Raw genomic sequence first — 25644 nt, 5'->3', positions numbered from 1 at the left:
CGTGTCCTTAATCCGGCGCTGCAGGGGACTCGTGCATGTTCACCGTGCCAGGTGTCGAAATTTGAAACTCTGATTATCCCTGTACAGTGTCGAGGTGACGTGACGTTCATCAGTCACTTGGATCAGATCTTACCCTTTTGTCCGCCATTTAGACTCTATTCACCCGAATATATGTTCTCAGTTCTGTGGCCATATTCTTGTACCACTCTATATACCGAGGAGATGCGAATATCGCCTCCGAAGCTGTGTGGTTGTGGCAGGTTCAAACGTTCGTCCACGGGACGCTGATCAGTGGCCAAGTACCGAAAAGGCACTGGTGAACACTCTATTAGTGCTCGCTAAGTCGGCTACTCTGGTCTATGCGAAATTACCTGCCAGGTGTCCCTATCCTAGTAACACTCCAATTGCCCAAGCCTGTGTGTTTAAATGCGTCAATCGTCTATGATTGGTCAGGTGTCACCGCTCTCTACGGAGCGGTTGTAAAAGCGCCCATCCTCCAAGCCTGGAATGACACCTGGGACTTCTAGTGTCAAGGGTTGATCGATAACCATGGCTTGGGCGTGTCCGAGTTTCATGTGAGAGATAACGACCATAAAACGGCGATTAGAACACCTCCTGACTGCCCTCATCCTTTCACCCCCATCTGTACTTTGTCATAGGGAGCTTATTTGTAACAGCAGCAAGGATGCAGCCGAATGAACAACTTATCCCTGGGGCATTAGCAGTAGGTTAAGTTGGTACTTCGTGAATCTCGGTTCTGACGTCTCTCACAGGAGAAAATCCCTGAGCTCCCACTCCTTAAAACGGAGGAGGCTGGACACCACTTCTTGCGACGTTGGCAGATACGGGCTCCAGCCAAGGCGGGTAATCGGACACGGCGACATTCCACCCACTCATGGGATGATGATCAAGAACAAGCACGACGTGCTCCACGAGAGCAACATGATTGGCAACCGTATGACCCATCATCTGTTCAACCTGCGGCACCTCGCGAGGACATCGACAATTACTTTTACCTCAACATCCGTTATCACCGGGAGGGTATGACATTTGACCTAAACTCCGGCTATGTACTGATTTCTTCACAGCGGAACCTGATGTAGTTTTCAGTCATTTCAGCACCACATTGATTGACTTCCTGCGGTCTGTGATTTCCGAGTATCTTTTTCTGCGAATCTCAATCCCATCTTCTTAGCATGGCTATTGGTGGCGAATTTTTCAACTCAAATCCGGAGTCCCCTCTCACTCACTTTGTGTTCAAACTCGATGAGCTCAAGGCGCACCTTTCGGACGCACGTTCAGCCTTGTCTAACCTTTCTGGGGAGGAGTTGAAGACAAAAGCACACGATCTTGGCCGCTTGGACTCGCTGACCCGTATGCATCATTTTTACAGACGATCCTTGCGTTGCCCATCATCTAACGCTCCACTTCAGAGCATAAAACCGAACGAGATGCCCAGCAGTACCTCGAGGATCTCGTTGATCATTTGGGCATTCTTATACCTTTGGTTGAGGAAGAGTTCAAGCCCATGTGAGCATTTTTGTTGCAAAATCAAACGACTGCTCATTCATACCTCGCCAGATCCATGCGTTTAGAACTAGAGCTATCTTACAACCACATTTCATTTGATCTTCTCATGTACTACTTCAAGAAAGGAGAGAAATACTATTACGAGGATTCGGGTGACAAGGTCAGTTATGATGTTTTGCTGGATGTTGTATTGAACGACTCATGCGAGATAGCTGGCATTTGTGCTGGATGATACGAGCAAGGATTCGTCTTTTGGGCAAGCATGTTTCTGCCAGTATTTTTGTTCATTTTTGACACGACTCCAACTCCCAGTATTTTTTACCTCCATGGTAAGGGTATGGTATGGGACGGTCGTGGTTACGTCAATGAAATCAGACGTGTCAGCATTTCTCGTTACCTCGTAAGCTGGATCTTCTTTTTATTACTACTTTTTACCGACGGGATTTCAGGGGACAAAGGCAGTATCTGATCTTCAGTGCAAAATAATGCAAGATGATGTACACAATGAACTGACAGGTGCGTCTGTCACGAATGACGAAGTATGTCCCTACATTCATTCCTTCAGAGCGCGGAAGATTGTATGCTGCTGTCTCGGGCGTTCATTTCAAGTCATGTGCGTATTGTTAAGTCTCATTATGTTTGGCTGACCTATCACTCCAAGATGATGGTGTAAGCTCTCCATCACCCTCATTCATGAAGCTTGACGAAATTACCCCAGCGCCGCGTGATTATTGATCAAAATGGATATCGCGATTCGGAGTCTTCAAGGTATTTACCCTCCGATGTCGATGTCAGGATTGCTATGTTAATTCGAGGCTTAGTGATTATGATGATTATGTTCCTCCGCATTCAAATTGGGACGCACATATTCCTCGTCCTGGTTCCCCTGACACGTATGTGCCGTCTTGTTTCCGAGCGTCATCATTCATGAAAGCATCCATTAGCGGTGGCACCCCATTGGGAGGACGGCAGGAATTTGTGTATGACCTCACTAGTGCTCGTGAATCCCATGCTCATAATGACATCAGAGACGACCAACTGTACCTCTTACCAGCGAAAGTACAAGGTTTTGATATCCGTCGCAAGGCATGTATCAGCCAATTGATATATCCATCAAACTCTCATGTCACTACCCTCGCACCAGTCTTGGGAGACGTTTGATGTTCGTAAACTTGAGGAGATCCATTTCGATGAACATGCTTGGGACCATCTCGTCCTTGATAAAGCAATAAAGGTAGGAACATTAGCAATCGAACTTGAAGGATCAGCTTCTGATCGTCCATCAGGCTCTTGTCGAAGGGCTCGTCAATGTTACGAAGACGATCAATACCTCTAAAGAGTTGTTCTCCGATGTCATTACTGGGAAAGGTGGAGGATTGGTGAGGACACTTTTCTAAGCATAGATGATTCTGGTGTCACGGGTATGCTTTCAGAATGCGCTCCTACACGGTCCGCCTGGGACAGGAAAAACTTTGACGGCGGAGGCTGTGGCCGAACGCCTGAAACGACCACTCTACGTTCTCAGTTCACTTGAGCTTTCAACTAAACCCGCTATTTTGGAGAAAAAGCTGGGTGACATTCTGAAGGTTCGCGACTCCTGAAATCTTTGTTCGCCTTGTCTGAATCATCGCACTGTTACAGCTCGCAACGACATGGGATGCAGTCGTCCTCATCGACGAAGCCGATGTGAGACTTTAGTATCGACGTCTACGCTTCATGTTCATTGAATATATGCTGCATCTTTAGGTGTTTCTGGAGCAAAGAAGTCTTCACGAGGTCCGTTATTATACACTTCTTACAAATGATTATGCCTGAACGTTCTTGAAGTTGGAGCGGAATGCCCTCGTTTCTGTCGCTCTTCGGGTCCTCGAGTACCACCGTGGTGTCCTTTTCTTGACTACCAATCGTATCCAGGCCTTTGATGAAGCCTTCCTATCGCGGTTCTCCATTGGTAGCTACCTCCCCTATTAGTGATTTTTCTATCACCTGATGTCTGTTAAAGCTGTGAAGTACCCAGAGCTGGATGCTGACGCCCGTTTGACCATCTGGCGAAAGTTCTTTGAGCTTGCTGGGTGCGAGTTGTGGGGCGGCAGTGGACAGCCTGGAGAAGGATGCCTGGACGAGTTTGTCAAACTTGAAGGACAAGAGCCGCAGTGCTATGTTTCGCTTGCTGACCTGAATGAACTGGCTGCAAAGCCTTTCAACGGTATGAACTGGTTTCATATTCATATTTGGCACCTTTCCATTAACTAGTTTCTTAGGTCGCACTATCAAGAATCTTGTGCGGACCGCGCAAGCGTTGGCCATGTCATCGTATGCCATCTCTCTGCATGATGTATGCTCCAGTACTTATGCTTGTGGATTTAGGGATGAAACGCTTTCCCTTGAGCACGTCAAGGTCGTGGTTGAAGCACAAGAGAAATTCTTGACTGAGTTTGCTCGAATCAAATTATGACCGTCTGACCGTCTGTCCTGTTTTGACTGTAATCTTTGGTTATCGCGTAACAAGTAGTCATGTCGTTTTGCATACGGATACGATCGAAATGTTTAATGTTGTGCTTACGATGAGCCATGTGGAGGGATGCGTTCTTGATGCTTTCGGACTAAACCACTTTCCCGAGAGACATTCGTATTGATGATTTTTATGTGACTCCCTCAGCTTTCTTCCACTGCGTGTTGTCCAAAAATTTCAGCTGCGGAGAAGGAGGGGCATCACTGGACAAAATTAAACAAATACGAAATCGAGGCGAGTTTAAATTTTACTAGTGCACATATCATATTCCCCAGCAATGATATCCGGACAAGAGGTGCGTTGGTGCCGTTAATTACCACGAATGACGACATTGACATTGATCTTTACTTTCACGCACTATCTCAAATGTACAACATTTCGCATTCCCATGTATTTGTAACTCCAATCCAGTTGTAATATTGTGCGAAACAGTTTACTGGCCGTCTGATCTCCTGAACAGTGCACGTCGTCCTATTCTTTCATGACTGAGGGAACTGGTGGGGTCGGCCTGAGTCCGCGAGTATGAATAACACCGTTTATTCGGACCATCGCCCAGCGATTGCAAAAGCAACTCAGGTGCCCATTCGCTCAGCATTCTTTTCGTCGTCTCTAAAAACATCAATATCTTTTTACCTTGCTTTGGCTCCATATGGCATCTAGACGGAAAAATAGCTATGGGATTTTTTTTATCTCTGTATATTTGTGACGGAGCTGACGAGAGACGGCTGACATAAGTTCTGGACAGCGGATGGGCACCTAAGACAGCTGTGACGTCAGTGGTGTCATCCTGTCAAGTATATCATGCTCACTGAGCCTCCTTGCAGCCTCCACTTGTCTTCTTCAGCTACTTCTGCTTCCATCACATCGCACAGAACACTACACGATAGCTTTCCTGCAAAAACAACAGAAGTGAAGTGATTTTTCACTGACTGACTATCCTTATTTCTGACATTTTACCCCTAGATGGCCAATCTCATTCGTTCTGCAAAGTATAGCCTGTTCTGGGATCACAACGAGCTCATGGCATACAACATAAATTTCACTACTATACCGGCACATCAATTCTTTCCACAGGGGACAGATATCCCTCTAACCGTGGCAGGATTTGATCCCGAGCTCGCCACCGCCAAGATGTCCTCTTACGCCCATGTGTCGCGCACCACCTTGAAACTTCTCGTATATCTCCACTTTGCCATGGATCCGAGTCACGCTCTATATGAGTCGACGATCATCTCCTTGACTTGTGTGGTTTTCGACATACTTGGCTTCCAAAATGATTGGCAGTACCTATTGAAACCGCACATTATCCCATTGCTGATCTGCAATGATGTCAACAAAAGCGCATGGCTAAGCGTATGCGAATTGGATCAATCAAATCTCTTGCTTGTTCTGCTACAGGTTAAGCCGTCGATGGGCGAGTCAAACGTCGAAGCACGTACGGTCGCAGGAGCCATTGCGGCGTACCAGTACAACAACAAGAAGCGGCAAGAGATGGGTTTGCATCCGCTTGATGCCATGACGATGCCTTGCATGACCATGGTTGGGACACGCCCCGCCTTCTATCTGGTGCCCGTCACCAAAGCGTTGAATGAGGCAGTTGTTTCCGGTCAGTTTCCGTCAGATAGGACTGAGGTGTTGAAGTGTGAGGTTCAAAGTGACCATAATGGAGGCTTGGAGGCACCGGAATATAGGGGCGTTGCTCTCCAGTATTTTGTTGCATTCAAATCCCTTGCGAAAAGCCATTGGGAGAAGTTCCTTAGTTAAAATTAAAATCGAGTCACCCAGGCTTGTCACGGTCATATGCGAATCGTACTGGTATTATTTGGGTGTATAATCTGAATCCAGAACAGCTTCTGAACTTTCCACTTATGAGTCGCCTGCTGAAGTCTGCGATAAAGAAGGCGAAGCGGGGGTCGATGTCAAGCATCATCTGGCTCACATGGCGTCAACGCCATATTGGAAATCACACCGTCCCTACAATATGTAGAAGTAGGAAACAACCCTCATTTCATACTCCACGGTTTTAGAACATATATGAGTTTCTATAATATAGTATTGCCTCCTACATCGCATGCAGTCTGTCCACCTCCTCATAGACTTTTGTCCAGTCACGACAAACAGTCTCGTATCCCCTGACGGCAGACCCAAAGTTATTCACGGCCGGCTCGATTCTCATATTGGGGTGACACAAAATCGACTGGCGAAGATAATTCATGCAGTGACGAGTTATCAATGATGGGGGCCGCTTTGCTGCGTAGTCGTCCCGGATGATTCCCAGGCACTTGAGCTGGTGCAACAGAGTCACCGTGTATATGTGACTTTCGCTCGTCTCCGGATCGGTGATGTTCACAGTGTGCCCTCCCCGCGGAATGAGTTTCGCAAAGTCTTCTCCGCCCTCATCCGTATCTGCGCGGTAGTGTGTTGTTTGGTCTACTCGCATCCACACTGGCTCTCCGAAATCCACTTGAAGAGCTAAATCTGAACGTGGAATCGTTAGCCAAATCTGTAGGAGACGCTAAAGAAGCGTTGTAATACCATGGCTAAGAGCAACTCTTTTGAAGTATCTGCTGTTGTATGACCAAGGCGTTCGTGCAGTAAAAGCAAGTTTGCCAAGGCCAATGCTTCCAACTGCGACTAGTAACACTGTTGCGAAGACAATGGCAAGTCGTCTCATTGTCGTCTGCACTGCCATGCTGGGGAAACCACGCTCAAATATACGTAGACCTGTGGCGATACTGACTTAGTACGGCCCATCAGAATCATTGCATAGCTCGAGAATTGTTATTGCGGATAAGGTTGATACTATTTCCGGCCGCCAGCGCCTCGGACTTTGTCACGAATCATGATTTTTCGACTGGACTCAAGAGAACCAAAGTAAACTGGTGGACAAGTGAGACGCGATCGTGGTGATGACACTGTTAGTGAAGGTGTGCTGGGCGTTGAGGCCCGAGGCTGAGAGTTGGAGTTGCACCCTTTGAATATCAGTTTGGCAAGGGATCACAAGGAAGAATAACAGCCTTCGCGCTCGATTCTTACTGCATCAAATTCATTGCGTGCAAGTCTTCTCAAACCTCATAGCCACATCAGTGCGTTGCTCCCAGATTGGCAATGCTACGATGGAACTCGGCGTCTTCGAGGAAGGATGGGCTGTCGTTTCCGGACTGGCTCCGATGGTATCATACTTCTCATGTACAAGGACATCGATGATTGGCGCGCTGTTTGAAACTGTTCATATCTTCATCTGAACTTCGTTCGTGCGGCATATATCGGCGTGCGATTTACGGCGAGGGCGCACCATGAACTGCTGTGGGACGTTAGTATGTAATATCAACGACGGGCGATGTTGATTCTCCACGTGCCCAAACAACCCACCTGCTCAATGAGGGCGCTGCACCGCAATTGCGATCATCATCCGGCATATGATGGGCATCGCGCTGACATGATAGTCCTTCGCAAGGGCCTGCAAGTCCGGGACATCGAGACTGCTCGTATGTTTCTGCAGAATGTGAAGTCCGTCTCTGACGGTGACGTTCAGTTTCATCATGGATTAGGCACGAACGAATGGACGACATGAAAAGTACAACAGATGACCAGAACGAGAAACCGCGCAGCATCGCCGGAGGTCTGCGACGGTGCTGACACAATTTGGCTGTTTGCGTAATATCTGCGAACTTGTCAACCTCACGTGAGTCGATGGATTATGAAGTAATGCCATAGTAGATGTATATGCAAGCCGGGTAGGTTATCCGCTGCACCTCCTTAACCCCTGTATAATTTCGAAAACCAAAGCGTCGAGCAGAACAGTGCTGCTGCAAAGAGATAAAACACTCTTCCTTCCTTCATGGGATCGCCGTGTGCAAGGAAATTGCGCAGCGGAAGAAAGATTAGACCAATGACAAAATTGGTCGACCCTTAAAGCTGAAGTTAGATATGGGCCTTTGAGGGCACAGATGAATGCTCACAGTTCAGCGATAAACCGACTGATGAAATGGCGGACACGGCCTGTATGGGGTCAGTGAAAAAACGATGCACTTGGTAAAAAAAAAACTGACATGAGGAGGTGCCACCTCTGGGATCATAACAAATGGAATGGGACCTAATCCAAAGGCAAATGACCTTCAAGATATCATGAGTTGCGCAGAGGAGTTAGACATGAACCACAGACATAACAAAGGTGGTGATTGCAATACTGGACAAAGTCACGAGACCGTTATTCAGCCCGTAGCCAACAGCCAGATGAGACAGAAGAGCGCAAGCAACTGATAATTGGATCAATTGTTTCCTGCCCACTCGCTGCGCACTTGGGTTTAGTTTATTGCAAGTACTTGAACGTGACCAAAGCTTGCCTCAATAAGGAAGATCGGCGGAAAGGTCATGAAAAAGTTGACAATTGTGATTCCCAACGAAACATATGATGCTAATTCAGGAAGGGATTTGGAGAGTATATCATTACTGTAGTACAGGACTATGGTACATTGAGAAGTGTAATGTCATACAAGTAAGTGTTCTGCTTACCTGCGTTGATTCCTGATATTTGCTGGGACATCATAGCGACAATAATTGTCAACAGAGGCCGGCGAAGTTCAGTAGAGGCGAACAGTTGAGGAATCGTCATTGTAGGCTGGCGACCAGTTGAACGGTGTTCTGCAACGCTGTCACTGTCTGACAACAGAGGTTCCTCCGAGTCATTGTCCAGTTCTTCAGCTATAGAGAAGATCAGATAATTGTCTCGGCAAGTCAGTATCTGCTCACGATCTGTTTGCGAAACACCATGAATTTCTCCCCACAATCTGCGAGTAGCTACTTTCTGTTGATCTACCAATCCCTTTCGATTGAGATACGAGGGGGACTCTACGACAAACGGGCTGATGAAATACTGGAAAATGGATATCCCTGACGAGATGAATAGTACCAAACGCCATTGTCTGGGAGTGGCGAGACCGAAGCCCATTCCTTGGGTGACCATGATACCGATGACTATGGCCAGTTGTGTTAGAACGCCTAATGAGAAAGTCTATCAATACTACTGGTAAATGGTGAACTAAGAAACAGCGTGAACCCAGGTTTCCCTTGATTTTTGCGGGTGCGATCTCAGACAGGTATATAGGACAAAGACAAATGCCCAGGCCTGCTGCAAGACCAACAAGAAATCTGCGGGGGTGAAAGATTGAGGTAGTGGACATTGCTAGTATGAAGCACATACCTGCCCAGAATAAGTGGACCGACGGAAGAAGATAGTCCGAATACCGCAGAGCCAGAAGCTGTGAGGGCAGCACTGAGACGAGAAGCGCCTTTCCGGCCATAACGGTCCATGACAATGTTAGCACTCAGACTGCCAAAGAAGCCTCCAAATGTGTACATGGACGTCACTACAGAGAATGTTGCGTCGGACATGGGAATGCATGTTGGCAGACCATAGTACACAGGAACAGTCGGATCAGCAATCTTACACGTCAGGACGCCCTGTAGCTGATTCAAAGCGGACGTGTGATAACCATACTTGCAGAAGGACGTGATCAGGGCATGAACTTGGGGTAGGGAGGGTCACTGGATAAATACCTGGAACGAAGCAGTGAGGACCCATAGGCATACGAGCCAACCGTACTTTGTAAAGGTGTGAGCACCCTCAGAAGTCATCTGAAACTTATGAGACTGCAATTGCAAGAGCGCATTGGCAGCACAACTGCAGTTTGGGCATCCGTGGCAATTGCTTCCGGGTTTCCCGCGCACCGCTGACATTACATGTCAAAAGTCACGCAGATGTTCGGATGCATTACGAAGAGCCAGGCCGAGGCCTACGTCAGATTTCCCCTAAACGACGAATCCAACATATACAAGACCTACAATTTCAGGCCGAACCAGCCAGATTAGCCTTCACTGTTTTCACTGAAATGGGCCATACTGTATGTTTCTCCTTTGTTTTCATGTTATGCAAAATGCTTATTGTGCGCTGCAGGATGCCAACTCATCCAAGAGCCCCCCTGTCCCAACGGGATGGATCACCGAACATATGTATCCCGAGGCTGTGGAAAACATGCTTCGTTGTTCCACTGGTTTGCCAGCGACCTTTGAGCTGGCCGAGATCGCAGGCGCGCGCTACATTTTCTCATCAGGCAAAGACTATTACCTTTGGAACAACATAAGCACAGAAGGATGGCGTATTCTCAACGTAAAGAGCCGGGATGACTTATACACTCAGGTAGGCTGAAGCTTGAAGAACTGCCGGATTATGGGAGTGATCTCGAAGGATGATTCAAAGTTGTTACTAGTCTTTTGCATACAGTACATACTTGGTGCAAAACTTCACATTAGAATATAAGAGATTTGCAACTTTAGTACTAAGGGTCCCGGGGTGGTCAAGATGTGTAGTTTTCATAAATTCAGCAAATGTACTTAGTGTGAAGCTTCGAAGCAGGATTGGAGGAATTTATCTAACTACAAAGACTGTATGTCTGAGTCGTAAATGGGACAAAAATTGATACCTGGTGCTAGGTGTAGGGACATCGAGAACGTCTACTGCAGATTCATCATCTGCGAGTTCATCGGCAGACTGGCCACTTGCGCAGCCTTTCGTTTCGGTTGACGTGCCTTATACTTCCCCATCTTGTCCGATGACGGCCGGATGCCACTGAAAAAGGTCCTGACATCAAGTAAGCGTGGAGATGCAGACTGAGGACCGCGTGCAAAAAAAACTCAACGATGTGTTCGTAGTTCGCCGACTTAATGCGGCGCTGGCCAGTAATCTCCAACTAAGAACATCTGAGAAAACAACGAACGGGTCACCCAGCATGAAACCGCCTACATCAAGGAGTTTCGTATTCTTGGTCGATGGTCAGGCTTAGATCACGCACCCATTGTTTGTCCTGTGAAAGACCTAGCCTCAAATTGGTACGCGCAAGCTTGTGCGCGGAGTGAAACCACAGTAGGCAGTTGCAAGATTGTTTTGCCTTCACTGTGTGGTGGGAAAGTAGAGATCATCTCGTTGCAGCCAGCATATAGCTGATGCGCTGAACCCCAAGTTAGGATCTTGGAGTGCGTAGTGTCTATGCATTGCGAACTGCTTTGGATGATTGACGGATATTTTGTAAGCAGGATGTAGCGGCTACGATGAACCGCGGGTTGGTGCTGTCGGAGGAGGAGTTGAAAGCGTCAGGGCATTAGGTGTGATGCGGAAAGGGATTAGACGTGGTATGGGAAGGAATTAGATGTGGCACGAATAGGGATAAGCAATTAGATGCGGTTCGAATCATGAATTAGATGCATAAAGATGTGATAAAAGGACAGGTGGGCGCTCGTCCGGGAAGCGCGAGGCTAAAGTTACTCATCCGCCAACTCGAATACGACTGGCAGAATTCGAAGGAGCCGTTAACATTAACATTGGCGGGGCGCGCACCGTGCTGGTCGAAAAATCAGAAACATCGGTTATCAGGAATTTGTTACAACGTTGGTCAACACGACGTGCAGAGACCAGCGTTAATCAGTACAAACCAAGGCTCAAGGTTTAAAAAAGTTCTCTCTGGCGGGGAATCGAACCCCGCTTTCCCGCGTGACAGGCGGGTGTACTATCCGATATACTACCAGAGATGCTTTAGGTACCCAAACAACATTATATGAACAGTATGAAAATCCTTACTTAAAGCTTGGAGCGTTTTGCCTCCTAAAATTATCCAAGTCGAAGTCAAGGCTTTCTTCTTTTACAACCATGATGACGGCGACTGGATTCTTGTCGCTTCCTATCGAGCTCATATGTTACATCCTGATCCTCCTTACCCCGAGGGATGTTAGTCGTTGTGCTGTGGTCCGCTATTTCTCGCGGTTCTGTGTTTCCTCCTGGGCTAACTTTTGGTTATGCTAGACCTGCAAATTTTTTTCGGGTGTGGTCCGGAATTCTGTCGACATCCAGTACAAGCTTGAACTTTATGCTCAAGGCTTCATTAATACTGAGATTGCTACCATGGACTCCTTCGGCATTTCCTCAAAGATGCACTCACTCAAGAAATTGGCATCTTTGTGGCGGTCTGACTTCCATGCGAACACTGTTTTTGAAACATCGTTCGCTGCTGCCGAACCATTATTTGCAATGCCCGCGAAATGCATATCATTGAAATGCGGGCTTTGGTGGGGTCACATGCGCGATTTCCTCATTCGGGACTGTAACACGAATCCCAAACTCTCCCGGACTTGGTCTAAGGATGATTTATTTCCTCAATCCGTGCTTCCGGGCTTTGTTACCTTCCACGCTCTGCAGGATCTTATGGTCGTATTACCTTGGCCTGATAGTTTCACTGTGACCGATGCCGGACAAGATCACTATGTCTTTTTAGTGGAGTTTCGGCTGGCTTCATCCCAGCGTCCGCATCCGCATTCGCATCCGAGTGCTGGTTGCGCTTCCTTTGAGTGCAAACAATCCTTTGATGCACCTGGTGATTATTGTGCTCGTTTTGAAAAGGAGCCTGAAATATGCGGTGATCGTGTGTTTGTCTTCTATCACATAGTGGATACAGCTGAGACACCATTGCCTGGCATGTTCATATAAGTGATTGATTGGAGGAGGGGACATGTGAGTAATGTAAGTTCCTTTTTGTTTTTGAAAATTCTGCTGCTCAGTATAAGCAGCATATTTTCCGTCAACTAGGTACCCTCAGGTTCGAGGAAGTTCGTGTACGTGTAATTGACGAACAGAAGATTGTTGTCGTCAGCTCAGAAGGCTTCATGTCCTTGTATACGTTGCAAGGGCTTGATTGGTCGCCTCAGTGCCGAATTACATATCGTCTTCCTAAGAGCAACCATACATCCTTTCCACTGATGTTTGTTCATATCCCCTCATCATTCCATGGCACAGCGGCTCGCCCAGAACTCATGCCCCATTACGTGCCCTCCCTGGAGTCACAGATCATGGTTATAGAGGGTTTTTCTCCAGCAGGGAGCGTTATACTAGTCATCGACATGGTCATCTTCTCTGACTTGGCTTTGCACTCCGAGTCAGAGATGCCCATCGACATTCCCTGGTCGGATTGGGGACCTCAGTACACGCACATCTTTCCGCATCACGAGAGCCATCAAATCAGCTTGTTTGGCAGCAAAATGGCCTATGCTCTTCCCCAAGATTGTACTCCCGAGCCTGGTCAACGACTGGGAAAACTCAAGGATTACTTCTACGTGCACATCACATCTGGGATTTCAATAAACGACTTCGTTCGGAAAGTTTCGACGATCCCTACTCACTAGATCTTCGCATCTGCAAGCCGGGTCGGGTAACTCAGTCGTGCTTCGTTGAAGACACTATCTTCTCGAATCGTGCTTACACTGCGGTCGTCTGTCATACGCCTTTTCCCAAACATGGCTTTTCAATGTTGGAACAAGATAGACTTACTGTGACATGGGTATGTGTCCTTCACTATGAATACAGCGATGATTTGATGTGACGAAATTGTAGGCTCAAAATGACATGGTTGATATCCAGGTCATTTCCCCAGTCCCGACGGAGGGTGGCACGGACCCATATCTCTCTTCATTGCCAGCTGAAGAACTTGCAGCCGTTAAACGTCGCCGGGCTTCAAAAAGAGTCCAGAGGAAGAAAATAAAATAGTCATCGACTGATGTAGCTACGTGACCTTTGGATGAATTCAATTGTGAACTTTTGCTCCCTGTCTGTCCTAATTGCTGCTAAACTTTATGACTGTCTCAAAAGATGTATCGTGGCAGAATCAGTTACGCTTTGTTCTAGTGCTTCGTTGTTGTAATTCGTATAATTGAATCCGAAAACGCAAATCTTAAATCCAGAAAGCTTGCCAATATTTATATGCGATAGAGCAATCTTGCAATACGAAAAACACCCAAGCCTTCGATGGCAACAGAATGTTCTGAAACTCAAGAGCCTTCAGAACGTATGCCAAAGGATTATATTCAGCACTCAGTCTCAATAAACGAAAATACATGAAGGGGAATAAGACATATCAATGAAATAAACATAGATCGCAGAAATGTGTCCGTAAATAAACTAAATGAGTCCATGATCGTACCAATGAAGGAGAAAACAAATCAAAAGAACTGTGTAATATGGGTAGTTGGTGGGGTAGTGGAGGAAATCCGAAGGGACCAAGTTGGTCAGCTAGACGGACTATATGCGGGTCGGTGGCCTTCGACTTCCAGGTCGCAGTAGACAGTGAAGGAGGCCGCTGTGTCGTTTGGCGCGTCGTCGAGATTTGGTCGTAGGGGACCTCTGACTCATCGAAGACTTGCGATAGGTTGGGTGTGTAGTGGGGGGGCCTTCGACCTCATGGATAATAACTCCATGTCGTAGGGGACAGTGAGGGAGGCCATTAGCAGGCGTCGTCGGATTGGTCGTAGGGGACCTCTGATAGATACCGAAGACGTGTTGGATGCGACGATGTCTGACGCATTTGGTCGTAGGGGACTCTAGCAGTGAAACATTAGCAAGGGAGGTGAGAGTGTATGGGTGGGCTACTCACCATTCGTAGACGTCGTATGGAGTTGAGCGGCTAGCAGGATGTCGATAATGTGCTAGTAGTCGAAGTTTTGACGACTGCGAGGGACTATTGTCGAGAATATGAGGTTCCACATGTCGAAGTATGGCGTTGATAGCATCGTCGTGTAGGGTGAGTCGTAGTTGAAATTTCGAGGATCAAGAACGGCTATCGTCGCGTAAGATCCATTGCGGAGTAAGTGTCGAGGAATGAGAGTATAATGGGGGTTATCGTCGAGAGTAAGCGCTTCCATCTTTTGAAGTAAATCGTCGATAGCGTCGTCGTAAAGGGTAGTAAGAGCGTCTGGGTTTTGCAGTAGAGCATTGATAGCGTGGTTGTCATCGAGAGTCAGAGCTTCTGTGTTATCGGGCAGAGTGTCGATAGCGTGATTGTCGTCCAGAGTCAGAGCTTCTGATTTTTGCAGTAGAGAGTCGAAAGTGTGGTGGTCGTCGAGAGTAAGAGCTTCTGTGTTGTTGATAGCGTGGTCGTCGTCGAGAGTAAGAGCTTTTGTGTCATTGGGTAGCGCGTCAATAGCGTGGTTGTGTAGAGCGTGATGCGGGCGAAGTATCGATAATTGAGAGGGAACCTCATCGAGAGAAAGGGCTGCTATTTTTCTGATTAGATTGTCGATAGAGTAGTCGTGTACTAGAGCGCGTTGGGGCTGACATATCGATGACTGAGGGGAACCGTCGAGAGGAAGAAATACAGGTATGGTTGGCCGAAGCTTCGGAGGCTGAGATGAATAAGGTAGGATGTCGATAGCGTGGTCTTGTAGAGCGTGATGTCGTCCAATGGTTGATAATCGGGAGGGTACATCGTCGAGAGAAAATTGAGAAGGTACATTGTCGAGAGAAGGAGTGGGTAAATGAGACGATACATTGTCCGGGGAGATGCTTGATAAATGAGATGTTACATTGTCGAGAGAAGGAGTGGATACATGAGAAGGTACATTGTCGAGATAAGGAGTGGATAAATGATAGGACACATCGTCCGGGGAAAGGCTTGATAAATGAGACGGTACATTGTCGAGAGAAGGAATGGATGAATGATAGGACACATCGTCCGGGGAAAGGCTTGATAAATGAAACGGTACATTGTCGAGAGAAGAAATGGATAAATCGGAGGATACAACGTCGAGGGAAAGAGTGGATGAATGAGAAGATACATTGTCGAGAGAGGCGGATAATAAATGAGGAGATACATTGTCGAGAGAAATCGCTGATAAACGAGCGGGTACATCGTCGAGAGAAATAGCTGAAAATATTCTGACTAGGTTGTCGATAGTTTGTGGGTCGTATCCGACGTGCAAGGTGTGGTCCGGTTTATCGTCTGCAAGGCAGTGTGCTGTAGCATCCTATAGACCCAAGCATTAGTAGATGGAAGTCAGAAAAGTCGCGCTGCTTCCTACCTCGTAGAAAGTGCTTTCGTCAGCAAGCGACTCGACGTCTGAGACACGGTCGCAGCAGAACACGTCCTTGGCTAACTCCTCATCATCGGCGATGAGTGTCGTGTCAGAATCAGTCGTCGATAAGCCTTTGGTGGGAGCCTCAAAGGTTGGTTCGGTTGATTCAATCACTGCACGCGACGAGGATGGCCGAGCTGGTGTTCCGAAAGCCTTGGTTGTTGAGGTAGCGTCCAAAATGTTGCCTCCAGCAAAAGGTGCGTCGAGCCCAGCGGTGTGGTCCTTGGGAGCGGGGACGCGTTGGAAATCATCGCTGAGGAATTGTCGAGCAGCTTTGGCGGAGGCTTGAAGAAGGACGGCTGTCGAGAAGCAGACAGTGAATGTAACAAGGCTAACGGAGACCTCCTCTGATTCGGACACGACCTGAATAGTGTGGTCGATGACGATTTCTTTGAAAAACGAGGCTGTAAGATAGCCTTGCATAACAACGCGCGCGGCGCGGGTCATAGTAGTAGTAGAGATCATTATGGCGAGTAAATGGAGGGGTCGTGAAGATATGCTGATGACGGTAATGGCGGGACTGACTGAGGGATATTGCAGCGACAAACACGCAATACTTATACTCCCAGTTTGAACCTTATTTGTGCGCCGATGCACATTATCAACAAAGCCGATCGCGACGCGTTAGTCACGTGTTCAGAAATCAACCATATATAAGTTCGGGGCACTGCGATGAACATCCTAAGTACCCCCCCGCCAACATGATAGGATTAGGCTACATACCGAGGCATCTTGTATGTTATTCCAGTGAACATTATCAGTTCAGCCAGAACCTGATAGAGCTCTTCGTCAGAAGAAAGCTAGATCATGATTGAGAATGGGCGTGATTAACGTACCGCCGTTCCACACACCATGGCTATAAGCCCCAGACAAGGCCGACCGCGAGATGCGCGCTACAATCGCCACTCACCCAATAGCTTTGTGATTTCCGATTCATATCCTTTGTCAAACTTTAGCACGAGAAGGCGAGGCCGAGTTCGAAGTCCCTGCGGAAGGAAAGCCTTTCCGAGTCATAAGTGTATTCATGGCAGTTCTAGCGCAACCCAGTGATGTAAAGGTCAAGTCACACCGCAATACAGGACACGTCTTCTTGACCTTGCGACGCCTCAGGCTTTCAGCGTCCCCATCAACGGCTCATGATCAACTCAACAAATGGAAGCGTAACGCACCTAGAGAAGGACATAGACCGCATTACGTCTCATCCAGGAGTTGCACGACCTTTGGAATAACTCGAAGAACGTCTATGATAAAATATAACTTGCTAGGTCAGAGCGAGAGATACTGGTCAGTACACCAACCAAAAAGTGTCAATGAACTAGTAATTGTCGACTCACGAACAAATGTGGCATGAGCTGAGACCACTAAGGAGTCGAGGAAGCAGAAGATGCGTTGAATAAGCGCGAAGAGGCGGGGACAACGACGATCCGGAAGATATTGCCGCGACAAAACAGGCGGCATTGCGTAGGCTCGGCCCAACACCTAAGTCCCTTGCAGATGCGCATTGCGCCCGCACGGTTGGACAACGATCCAACCGTGTACTTTATAATATGTGTCATTCGTTCATTTTGGGCCGGGCATCCTCGACCTTTGGGGAACATGCACGACAGAACAAATTCCGCCGGTCCCTAAAGACATGGATAGCATCATTGATCAGCTCCACAACGTTTAGGTGTAACGACTCGGAGGCACAGGGCAAGATTGTGGAGCCCTTTCATTCAGGACACCCCGAAGGGTAGATGGTCCTATATGCGGACTTGGTGTATTCCCGCAGCTGGAGGAAACGGAGACGTCGTGGGGCATCTTTCGTGATGGAAGCAACTGGAAGCATCCGGCGCAGACGCAGGGATTTCTGTGGAGCAATGCAAGTTAGGGTGTCTGGGCCACTGCACAAATCACGGTTTCGAGGATCTCAGTCAATCTCTGAAGGGAGAGGCTCGGAACCGTGATTTGTGCCGGAAGTGACTTTGGAGAGAAAACGAACAAGGACAGTCTCCAAACTGCACAAAACTTGCATATTAGTTCATAAGTTCATTAGCCTTGCGCGCTTTCCTTACCTCGACCAATTGAGGATGTGATGAGATCAGAGACGATGATACTTACAAGTTTTCGAGAGGATTCAAAGACGGATCCAAAATGGATAAACATGCATGTCACTGTATAAACTCCGAAGGGCGTCATAGCCAAGTGGTTACGGCGACAGATTAGAAATCTGTTCCTCTTTGAGGGCGTAGGTTCGAATCCTGCTGACGTCGGTCGTTTTTTTCTGCCATTTGGCTCCATGATGACAGATCACAGTCCAGTTGACCTCCATCGATGACAATGATGACATGAAATTGTCCCCGGCCGGACCCCAGGCTGGCTGGCAGTGTTTTAGTTACTTACTCATGGTTATGAATAATACATTGACCATTATCACGATGACCGTCTAATCATCATGGTCATGAACAATGCATAACACAAGATGCTTCTGAATCCCGATACAATTATGACAAGACTGAAACCAAGCACGATGAGGCAACATCGCTTGTGTCGTCCACGTATGCGAGACAAATGGTCGGAGCATAGATTTATTTGTCAGGCTTGATACTGTGGCGAGTCCCGTCCCTTCCAGAAGCCAGAGGAGCCGAACGCCGCAAATTCCCTGCTAGCCCAGCCAGCAAGATGGCTTGCACCGCGCGGAGGGTTCTCAATTGAATACCATCGACCCAAGCAAAATTAGCCAACGGGATTAACCCCACAAGGTGTTCTCGACATTCCATGGACTAAACTAAACCGAGACTCCGACAATTGTTGGCGGCTGCTGCCGATCTGACCAGCATCATGACTGAAGGATGATGTGACAGGCAATCGGGCCCGGGATCACGAATATAGGCTTTGTATTTTTCTGTCATCGGAGTCGACGGAGAGCATGCAATCATGTCAAGGATCCCGCGGTTCTGAATGGGTATGTGAGCATGGTGTACGGCATGCTTTCCCTGGAGCAAATAAGACCACTTCGGGCGCTTCGGGGCTCATTCTTTCCGGACTTCTGTGGCCGCTGGAACCAAGGCATGTGATCCTGTGCAACGTGCCAGAATATTAATTTTGTCATAAGTACTCCATGAGGATACTTTGATGCTTCTTTCAATGAATTGGGCGGCCATTTGTGGAGTGACGTAGGGGTATACTATGATTCATAACCGACGTCAATATGCAAGACATAAGGAAAATCATCTTACCGCTGGCACGCATGTAAGCAGTTCTGGCTCCTTTTAGTTGTAAAAGCGGTGATCTTCACCGGGAAGAGCATCCCCCGGTGCAGACTATAATCGTTGTGTCATCTTTTCGGTAATTAGCTGGGTGTCGGTGGTTGAAAACAGGCAAGGGTCCAAAAACTCCAAGCAGTCAGACCCTTTCCGAGGGACTAAGCACAACAATTGATCATGTCACATTAGGAGACGTTTCTTTGCTCTAGAACACGTTTAATAATTCTGACCAACTCAGCTGATCCTCGGTGCGCACGTACGTACCAGAACTTTGCTTGATCGGACAGTCTGACTTCCAAACCATAGCTAGGCTATGACAAGTATAATTTTTTCTTTCGTGACTCGCGAGAGCCTATTAGCGAGGAAAAGGAAAAATGATGGTATCGGCATACCATCGACCGAAACTTTTTTCTTTCCCATCAGACTCGCGAGGGCACAGTGGACACAGTCCAGAACAATTGAGTGCTAATCGAGCACTAGCCTGTCTTGCATATCCCTAGAAGTCTGCAGGGCTGCCGCAAATTGGCTTGGTGGGTTGGACGTACATGGTACGGCGTACGCAGGGTAGGTACTGTAAGGCCAAAACGGGCTGGTAGAATTGGATTGCCTTTTGCCAATGTTCTGGGCCAGTCTGGGGAGCTAATCGAAAAAACGATTGGCTCAGGGAGCTTGCAGCCAGATTGGCCGGGAAACAAGTTCAGGGGCGTGGCGTTGGCGCACTCTGCGTAGATAGTAAGTCCACAGCTTATCGATGAGCACACGTATGTGTGTATGCTGCCGCCATGAAAGGCCATGAAGGTGGCGACGAGGAAAAAGGAGCTTAGTTGCTCACAGATATCGAGCTAGTCAACCCTAGGCAGACCATACAGAAGGAGTATAGTCATTGCCTCTTGATAATGATTGTTGAGCGTCTACCCAACGATATCTTGGTGAGATATTGAATCAGCGCCATCCTCGAAAATAGACAGGCTACTCCAAACCGGCAATGTGAAGCTGAAAAGTAGTCAGCTGCCGCGCCTCATGACCGTTAAACCAAAAGGTAGGATATCGAAAGCTTAGCTTTCAGCATCAGCGACAGCACATGCATTGATTATGGAAACTCAAGTAAGCCAGGATGCTTTTGGAATCGACCTCCAACGTAGCGGGACCAGTAGTGCTGCGAGAAATGATGCGTGTACAGAAGTACAGCTTCAACCATGCTACTGCGGCGAGATTTGCAACTCATACAACATGCAACGATTTGGATCTAAATCTTCAAATACAGGGGTGTAGTGCTAATCGGCGTAGAACTGGGGCAATCCCTGAGCGTGGATGCTGAGCATAGGCGTGTTGTGTATGCGAGGAGGACAAGTGAAGGGCCAGAGGGTAGCGCCGCAGTAAGGGGGCAAGCCTGGGTACATGCCAAGCGCGTCCCGGTTCAAAGTTCTAGCCAACGGCGTCTCGGTGAAATAGTATCGGCGTCATCCTCAACGCATTGGTGACATCAAGTGGAATGGGTGACTGATGCTAGGATGACCAATGAATCGATGGATGTGATTCTGTGCATCTCGGACCATAAGGCTACCGCAGCGAGATTTTGCAACCGGCGGATCAGAGCAAGAACCTGCACGGACCATAAACACGTCCACCCAGGGCCCAAGTCGCAAAGACCACATCAAGACTGCACAACAACATTCTCCTCCAACCACCCCCTCACATCCTTCTTACCCACCAATCTCAACACCCTCATCCTCTCCTCAGGCGTGCGATCGCGATACAAGCGCATAACATACCCACAAACGCTCCACACGTCCTCCCAAGGCGCATCAAAGAGGTCCCACCAGCAATGAGGCGGAGAAGAAGGTAAGGAAATGTCAAGTTGACGAGAGGTGAGGAGAATTGCGGCGCTGACTATCGTTGGGACGGCGTATAGCGCGTAGACGGGTGTTTGTAGGCTATAGCGCTGCGTTCAAATGTGCGACCAAGTCTGAAATACGAGTCCTACTCACGCATCGTTGAGGTATCCCCATGCTTTCGCACAAGCGTCTTTCCGACTCGTCAACCCCAGAACGCGCAAATAGTTTATAAGCGTCCCGTACGGCAGAACCACATGGACGTTGAATCCCAATCGCTTGAGTATTTGCATCTCAGCTACGACCAGGGCATCTTTCAGGTCGTAGAACGTGTTTCCAAAATAAGACATTGGAGCGTATTTGAAGGGTTCTTTGCCTTTGGGCGAAGCGGAGAGGGTGTGCGCTGTGCGTTGGAGAAGGAGGTCGTATATGTTGATGAGGTCGCGCGTGCGGAGCGGGCATTCTTCTAGTTTTGATGCGAGGTACAAGGCTCCCATTCCGACGTCCTGTGTTATAATGTTGGTTCATGTGGTCCAAAAGGCAGGATTTGATGTGGCGAGGACTCACCCCGATACCAAACTGTTTCATGGAAGTTGCATACCAGAAACGCTGAAACAGAATCTGGGCTGTAGCCACAGCGACTTGTTTCCTGTCCGGAGGATTGAGAATTGACTGTAGACGCTGCGCTGGGGTATGAGACGTACTGTTTCAGCAATATACCAGCTTCATGAATGAGTTTGCAACCAAATGCCCTCAGGTCCTCTTCCAAGTCCGCAGGTATACCATCTTCTCTAGAAGGCGTGCGCTCTATTTGGGATGTCGAAGCTAGCGGGACCAGATCAGCAGGCATGTTCTTGACTTTGAGGGACGTCGTAAAGTTACCAAAGTCGCACTTATTGAATTCAATCTCCGCGGCACTACATAGTACCCTTCACAAACTTCGACAGACTTATCATTGCAACTTTCAATGAGCGGTCTACCTCCCAAACCAGAAGTCGGCAGAACATCAAGTAGCTGGCCTGAGCCTGCTGACGACAGGCGCTATTCAGGACGGCCGGTGCCAATGGCTGGGCCAGACCATTACCGCAATCGACGCGACGACAGAGACAGAGACAGAGAAAGAGACAGAGACCGTGACAGAGACAGAGATCGCGAACGAGACAGAGAACGAAGCTATCATCCTCCCCGGTCACCACCACCACGGTCTCCGCCACCTCGGGGAAGAGATACTTACACCTCACCTTCCAGGAACGACAGCCATCGTGACTACTACCACCGTGACGAGCGTTCTAGAGGAGAGAGGGGATGGGAGCCAGACAGAAGGGCTTCGGAACGTAGGGACGACAGGGCTTGGACGCGTGATGAACATACAGGGAGGGGGCGAGGGCGAGGTAGGGGTCGTGCATCGCCGCGCAGAGGTACTTATCAGGTTGGAAGCTGGCGAGTTCGTGATTCGGAGCGAGATAGGGACTATGGAGGAAGGAACAGGAGTCGAGAATACGACAGGAATAATTACGATAGACGAAGATTCGATGATAGGGAGAGGTCGAGTACACACAGACCTCCGTATTCTCCACGCCAAGGTACGTGATGCACCCAAAAGCATGTTATTGACTCAATTATTTTGTAGATTCGAATGAGCGCCGTCGGGAGCACTATTCACCCACAAAGTCTCCTCGTCGTTCATACTCACCCCGACGACACAGCAGACCACCCTCTCCTGATGGCAGTACTCATCGACATTCACCGAGATCTCCAGTAAAGCATGAGCCAGGGCATTCTCCACATCCACCTTCAGCGCCCCGAAGTCACTATTCAGACCACCGCGTCGACGACAGGCGACGCGGGAGTCAGACTCCTAGTCCCCGTCCTGCAAGGCGCTCATTGTCACGAGATACCAAACCCGAGCCTGCGCGTGAAGAAACGCATCTGTCAGCTTCCCCTGCACGGTCGCTTCGCGCTCCAGATGAGAAAACATCCAACAAGTCTGCCTCTCCACATGCCAAACCTGAACCTCACGATGACATACAACATGTTCATCTCAAAGTCGAGCCAGCCCCTGAAGACGCACATGTCGGTCACTCTCCAGCTTCAAGCTCAAAAACCAAGGATGAGCCCGCAGACCAAGATGCCGAAGGAGACTTTAAAATGCGCGACCGCTCTCCTGATCCACCCTCTCACTCTCCCCATCACGCTGTCAGTGCCCGAGTCAAGACGCCTCCAACACCAGCATCTCCCGCGCCTTCCCTCAAACAACCAGTGCCCGAAGAACCCCCTGCTGAAATGCCCAAACCACCCACAGCTCCTTACTTACCCCCCTCCACAAGACGCGAAACTCTCAAAGATCGATTAGGCCAAAAATACAAGGACGAAGTAAGCCTTCCACTCGTTCCTATCGCCTCCCACTAACACGTTCTCAACACAGCTCTCCCAAATCGAAGCCATCGAAGCCAGCCGTTCGCGCGCAGCATCAGAACAGGTCCAAATATCCAAAGCCGTCCGTCGAGCACTCCACGAACTAGACATCACGACCATAGACCTCCGCGCAGCTCAAATCAGACGCGAGCACGCAGAAAACCATCGCAAGAAAGCTGCTACCGGATTCTTGGATATCGATGCAGAGTTCTCTACAACCTAAGCCCTAGACCACTAGCTGCGATGGGGTGGCTGATTTATGTAACCGGCGGCGCGGATGGCTAATAATACTTCTTATAATACTGCCTGATCAGGTCTTTTGTATCTTCTTACAGACGATGTGCGTTTGATGGTAGAGCGCTATAGAAACCTTGCTTCTACGCCGTGGTGAGAAACAGCTGCGTTGATCGTGGAGCGTACAGTCTGCATGAACTTGAAACAACTGGGTACGCAGCGCGGTTGGATCGCGGCGGAGAAACTCGCGAGGGGTTTGACGTACAATAATATATTCGCGGCGACAGATTTTAGACTGGGACGGATCCGGGCTGAGAGTTGCTAGTGCCATCGAATGTATACATGGTATCTGAACGCCGCCCTCGTCAGGGACGCGAGCCAAAGACTGGGACTAGCAGAACTTGCGGAAATGAACGTATTCAGAGCGGCGTGCCATGGTTATGCCGTGCGGTCCAATGATAGAGTTGAGACGTCATGTTGGTGGAAACGCACTACAGCTTGCAAGTGGAAAGCGGTAATTGTGTGGGGCCATGCATATGCTACGATTCCACTATCTGAGGGTTCAGATCAAATGCTATGTAATACTGTACAATGTGGAGTTAATGCTGGTAATATGATTGTAACTTGCGGTGCTCTGCCAATCGTGTGCAGATGGCGAATGGAAAGGTACTGCGTGTGCGAATTAAGCTGTGTATAGAAGCGCGGTGAGGCGGCAAAATATGTGGCAGGGATCAAGTGGCAAAAATGGTGCCGTGAAAAAAAAGACTGGTATACATAGTCAGGCGAATTGGCGGCATAATACGAATATGGACTGTAAAGGTAACGAGGTTAGGCTGCAAGTTTCCATTGTTCACGGAGGGTTTTTACTAACCAAACGCAAAATCCGCACGGGAAGGAGGTGTTAATATGAACCGGAGAAGCATGCCCCTAAAGATGGGCAATCATCATCGTAAGCGATCACGCCGGGTGGCCGTATATACGTGAGAACGGCCCTGTGTGGCTAAACTGCCGGTGTAAGCTTGGCGGTGGACACCGGCTGCCCAGCGTTGTACGCCAGCATGGCGGCGTTTTAATCGCAGATGATGTTTCGAGTCATGGTCGTCGTCGCCGTCGTCTTTGTCGTCACGTTTTCGTTTGGGGGGTCTGTGTGTGTAGGGTGGGTGTGACAAATCTTCGTCGGGATCGGGAAGATCGAATTGTAGGAAAGTGGGGGAGTGATATGGAAGTGGGCGAGGTGCTACGAGAGGAATGTCACAGACTACACGGATAGTAACTGGCTCCGGAGAGGGTGATAGATCGGTTGAGAACGAGGAACATGTTTCAGAAGGAGACGGGGGAACTGGTGATGCTAAAATTAGGAGGTGAATTTTTGAGGAATTGAAAGAGATGACTTACAGTGAAATGGGGGCATGATATAGGTAGGAATTTTACCTTTGTCGAATGTATTCCAAGGGGTAGGAATATTGAGCTCTTGTGATAAAGACCACCAATCGTCGAATAGGGCGTTACTGTCATGGAGGACAGTGCCCGATGACCAGCAGTCAGGCGATAGAAGAGACATGGTGATGACGGTGAGAGAAGGAACAAGAATTGAATTAGACTAAGGGTCTTATATGGGTGCTGGAGTGAGACCTTCGGATAAAGGCATTGAGCAGGAACGCCATAGCTACGTAAGGATCTTGAACGCAAGGAGGCCACATCACATGTAGAGATCAGGGATATAAATGATTAAGGGGGGGGTGTTTCAATTGCATATAATAATTGTTTGACGGATTCAGGTGGCTCTGCTGGCCTTGTTCATGGCAGAAGAATGGCAGCAATTGGCGTGTTAATTGACAGTTTATTGACTTTTTAAGAATTATTTAATTTCAAATTCCGATCTCAGGTTTCAACGCTGAGAGGGCTGACGACGGACCGCAGTCAGTTT

General features: G+C 48.4%; 11 protein-coding genes and 2 non-coding genes across 13 annotated transcripts; 6 read left to right on the top strand and 7 right to left on the bottom strand.

Moving 5' to 3' along the window:
• The first annotated feature begins 466 nt into the window (after nt 1-466).
• DEU56DRAFT_905240 (P-loop containing nucleoside triphosphate hydrolase protein) lies at nt 467-4101 on the top strand. Its single transcript, XM_041356707.1, has 25 exons — nt 467-575; nt 660-724; nt 774-1041; nt 1089-1143; nt 1196-1374; nt 1434-1530; nt 1582-1690; nt 1743-1804; nt 1843-1930; nt 1980-2046; nt 2096-2143; nt 2192-2199; nt 2249-2298; nt 2352-2423; nt 2475-2510; nt 2559-2616; nt 2675-2764; nt 2817-2909; nt 2964-3116; nt 3172-3216; nt 3277-3306; nt 3358-3481; nt 3533-3736; nt 3792-3843; nt 3898-4101. The coding sequence occupies exons 2-25, from the start codon at nt 686-688 to the stop codon at nt 3983-3985; spliced, it is 2115 nt and encodes a 704-aa protein (XP_041201649.1). The 5' UTR covers nt 467-575; nt 660-685; the 3' UTR covers nt 3986-4101.
• Nucleotides 4102-4828: 727 nt separating this feature from the next.
• On the top strand, nt 4829-5955 carry DEU56DRAFT_175021 (uncharacterized protein). The gene has a single exon (XM_041344918.1). The coding sequence runs from the start codon at nt 5006-5008 to the stop codon at nt 5804-5806; it is 801 nt and encodes a 266-aa protein (XP_041201648.1). The 5' UTR covers nt 4829-5005; the 3' UTR covers nt 5807-5955.
• DEU56DRAFT_866309 (uncharacterized protein) lies at nt 5905-6763 on the bottom strand. The gene is made up of 2 exons (XM_041355390.1): nt 6578-6763; nt 5905-6520 (listed from the first exon to the last, which is right to left on the bottom strand). The coding sequence occupies exons 1-2, from the start codon at nt 6732-6734 to the stop codon at nt 6105-6107; spliced, it is 573 nt and encodes a 190-aa protein (XP_041201647.1). The 5' UTR covers nt 6735-6763; the 3' UTR covers nt 5905-6104.
• Nucleotides 6764-7418: 655 nt separating this feature from the next.
• Nucleotides 7419-7583, bottom strand: DEU56DRAFT_748577 (uncharacterized protein; the record flags this gene model as incomplete). The annotated part of the gene is made up of 1 exon (XM_041349368.1): nt 7419-7583. One exon carries the CDS (start codon nt 7581-7583, stop codon nt 7419-7421), a length of 165 nt encoding a protein of 54 aa, XP_041201646.1.
• DEU56DRAFT_840712 (general substrate transporter) lies at nt 7509-9735 on the bottom strand. Its single transcript, XM_041354961.1, has 10 exons — nt 9602-9735; nt 9246-9541; nt 9102-9193; nt 8795-9043; nt 8558-8746; nt 8389-8507; nt 8208-8335; nt 8095-8158; nt 8005-8044; nt 7509-7953 (listed from the first exon to the last, which is right to left on the bottom strand). The coding sequence occupies exons 1-10, from the start codon at nt 9677-9679 to the stop codon at nt 7802-7804; spliced, it is 1407 nt and encodes a 468-aa protein (XP_041201645.1). The 5' UTR covers nt 9680-9735; the 3' UTR covers nt 7509-7801.
• A 94-nt stretch (nt 9736-9829) lies between these two features.
• On the top strand, nt 9830-10477 carry DEU56DRAFT_174954 (uncharacterized protein). The gene is made up of 2 exons (XM_041344917.1): nt 9830-9945; nt 9999-10477. The coding sequence occupies exons 1-2, from the start codon at nt 9934-9936 to the stop codon at nt 10248-10250; spliced, it is 264 nt and encodes an 87-aa protein (XP_041201644.1). The 5' UTR covers nt 9830-9933; the 3' UTR covers nt 10251-10477.
• A 1077-nt stretch (nt 10478-11554) lies between these two features.
• Nucleotides 11555-11626, bottom strand: DEU56DRAFT_t117. Its single transcript has one exon. It is a non-coding gene; the product is annotated as a tRNA-Asp (tRNA).
• Nucleotides 11627-11691: 65 nt separating this feature from the next.
• Nucleotides 11692-13800, top strand: DEU56DRAFT_840705 (uncharacterized protein). Its single transcript, XM_041354960.1, has 7 exons — nt 11692-11840; nt 11898-12568; nt 12593-12611; nt 12659-13166; nt 13190-13425; nt 13479-13674; nt 13734-13800. The coding sequence occupies exons 1-6, from the start codon at nt 11745-11747 to the stop codon at nt 13629-13631; spliced, it is 1683 nt and encodes a 560-aa protein (XP_041201643.1). The 5' UTR covers nt 11692-11744; the 3' UTR covers nt 13632-13674; nt 13734-13800.
• A 469-nt stretch (nt 13801-14269) lies between these two features.
• On the bottom strand, nt 14270-16438 carry DEU56DRAFT_919358 (uncharacterized protein; the record flags this gene model as incomplete). The annotated part of the gene is made up of 4 exons (XM_041358263.1): nt 14270-14461; nt 14515-14544; nt 14600-15883; nt 15938-16438. The coding sequence occupies 4 exons, from the start codon at nt 16436-16438 to the stop codon at nt 14270-14272; spliced, it is 2007 nt and encodes a 668-aa protein (XP_041201642.1).
• A 1723-nt stretch (nt 16439-18161) lies between these two features.
• Nucleotides 18162-18243, top strand: DEU56DRAFT_t118. The gene has a single exon. It is a non-coding gene; the product is annotated as a tRNA-Ser (tRNA).
• A 2479-nt stretch (nt 18244-20722) lies between these two features.
• On the bottom strand, nt 20723-21967 carry DEU56DRAFT_174749 (cyclin-like protein). Its single transcript, XM_041344915.1, has 4 exons — nt 21773-21967; nt 21636-21717; nt 21225-21574; nt 20723-21170 (listed from the first exon to the last, which is right to left on the bottom strand). The coding sequence occupies exons 1-4, from the start codon at nt 21916-21918 to the stop codon at nt 20891-20893; spliced, it is 858 nt and encodes a 285-aa protein (XP_041201641.1). The 5' UTR covers nt 21919-21967; the 3' UTR covers nt 20723-20890.
• A 21-nt stretch (nt 21968-21988) lies between these two features.
• Nucleotides 21989-23916, top strand: DEU56DRAFT_840685 (uncharacterized protein). Its single transcript, XM_041354959.1, has 3 exons — nt 21989-22651; nt 22699-23441; nt 23494-23916. Exons 1-3 carry the CDS (start codon nt 22036-22038, stop codon nt 23704-23706), a joined length of 1572 nt encoding a protein of 523 aa, XP_041201640.1. The 5' UTR covers nt 21989-22035; the 3' UTR covers nt 23707-23916.
• A 591-nt stretch (nt 23917-24507) lies between these two features.
• Nucleotides 24508-25523, bottom strand: DEU56DRAFT_174752 (uncharacterized protein). Its single transcript, XM_041344916.1, has 3 exons — nt 25113-25523; nt 24589-25056; nt 24508-24528 (listed from the first exon to the last, which is right to left on the bottom strand). Exons 1-2 carry the CDS (start codon nt 25276-25278, stop codon nt 24662-24664), a joined length of 561 nt encoding a protein of 186 aa, XP_041201639.1. The 5' UTR covers nt 25279-25523; the 3' UTR covers nt 24508-24528; nt 24589-24661.
• Between the last annotated feature and the right edge of the window lie 121 nt (nt 25524-25644).

Source organism: Suillus clintonianus, assembly GCF_016758775.1.
Source record: "Suillus clintonianus strain FC179 chromosome Unknown DEU56scaffold_164, whole genome shotgun sequence".
Classification (NCBI taxonomy): Eukaryota; Fungi; Basidiomycota; class Agaricomycetes; order Boletales; family Suillaceae; genus Suillus; species Suillus clintonianus.
This window is presented reverse-complemented; position numbering and strand designations above follow the sequence as displayed.

Coding starts and splice junctions, on each gene's coding strand:
- DEU56DRAFT_840705 (XM_041354960.1), top strand. CDS start 11,745: ATGATGACGGCGACTGGATTCTTGTCGCTTCCTATCGAGCTCATATGT. Junction 11,841..11,897: donor ATGTTAGTCGTTGTGCTGTG/GTCCGCTATTTC, acceptor TGGTTATGCTAG/ACCTGCAAATTTTTTTCGGG. Junction 13,426..13,478: donor ATAGACTTACTGTGACATGG/GTATGTGTCCTT, acceptor ACGAAATTGTAG/GCTCAAAATGACATGGTTGA.
- DEU56DRAFT_866309 (XM_041355390.1), bottom strand. CDS start 6,734: ATGGCAGTGCAGACGACAATGAGACGACTTGCCATTGTCTTCGCAACA. Junction 6,521..6,577: donor AAGAGTTGCTCTTAGCCATG/GTATTACAACGC, acceptor TTCCACGTTCAG/ATTTAGCTCTTCAAGTGGAT.
- DEU56DRAFT_840685 (XM_041354959.1), top strand. CDS start 22,036: ATGAGCGGTCTACCTCCCAAACCAGAAGTCGGCAGAACATCAAGTAGC. Junction 22,652..22,698: donor TCCGTATTCTCCACGCCAAG/GTACGTGATGCA, acceptor ATTATTTTGTAG/ATTCGAATGAGCGCCGTCGG. Junction 23,442..23,493: donor GCCAAAAATACAAGGACGAA/GTAAGCCTTCCA, acceptor TTCTCAACACAG/CTCTCCCAAATCGAAGCCAT.
- DEU56DRAFT_174749 (XM_041344915.1), bottom strand. CDS start 21,918: ATGCCTGCTGATCTGGTCCCGCTAGCTTCGACATCCCAAATAGAGCGC. Junction 21,718..21,772: donor GCTGGTATATTGCTGAAACA/GTACGTCTCATA, acceptor TCCTCCGGACAG/GAAACAAGTCGCTGTGGCTA. Junction 21,575..21,635: donor TGAAACAGTTTGGTATCGGG/GTGAGTCCTCGC, acceptor ATTATAACACAG/GACGTCGGAATGGGAGCCTT.
- DEU56DRAFT_174752 (XM_041344916.1), bottom strand. CDS start 25,278: ATGTCTCTTCTATCGCCTGACTGCTGGTCATCGGGCACTGTCCTCCAT. Junction 25,057..25,112: donor TATCATGCCCCCATTTCACT/GTAAGTCATCTC, acceptor TAGCATCACCAG/TTCCCCCGTCTCCTTCTGAA.
- DEU56DRAFT_175021 (XM_041344918.1), top strand. CDS start 5,006: ATGGCCAATCTCATTCGTTCTGCAAAGTATAGCCTGTTCTGGGATCAC.
- DEU56DRAFT_905240 (XM_041356707.1), top strand. CDS start 686: ATGCAGCCGAATGAACAACTTATCCCTGGGGCATTAGCA. Junction 2,424..2,474: donor CGTCCTGGTTCCCCTGACAC/GTATGTGCCGTC, acceptor AGCATCCATTAG/CGGTGGCACCCCATTGGGAG. Junction 2,511..2,558: donor GGAGGACGGCAGGAATTTGT/GTATGACCTCAC, acceptor TAATGACATCAG/AGACGACCAACTGTACCTCT.
- DEU56DRAFT_840712 (XM_041354961.1), bottom strand. CDS start 9,679: ATGACTTCTGAGGGTGCTCACACCTTTACAAAGTACGGTTGGCTCGTA. Junction 9,542..9,601: donor TCCTCACTGCTTCGTTCCAG/GTATTTATCCAG, acceptor TCCTTCTGCAAG/TATGGTTATCACACGTCCGC. Junction 9,194..9,245: donor GGTCCACTTATTCTGGGCAG/GTATGTGCTTCA, acceptor TCACCCCCGCAG/ATTTCTTGTTGGTCTTGCAG.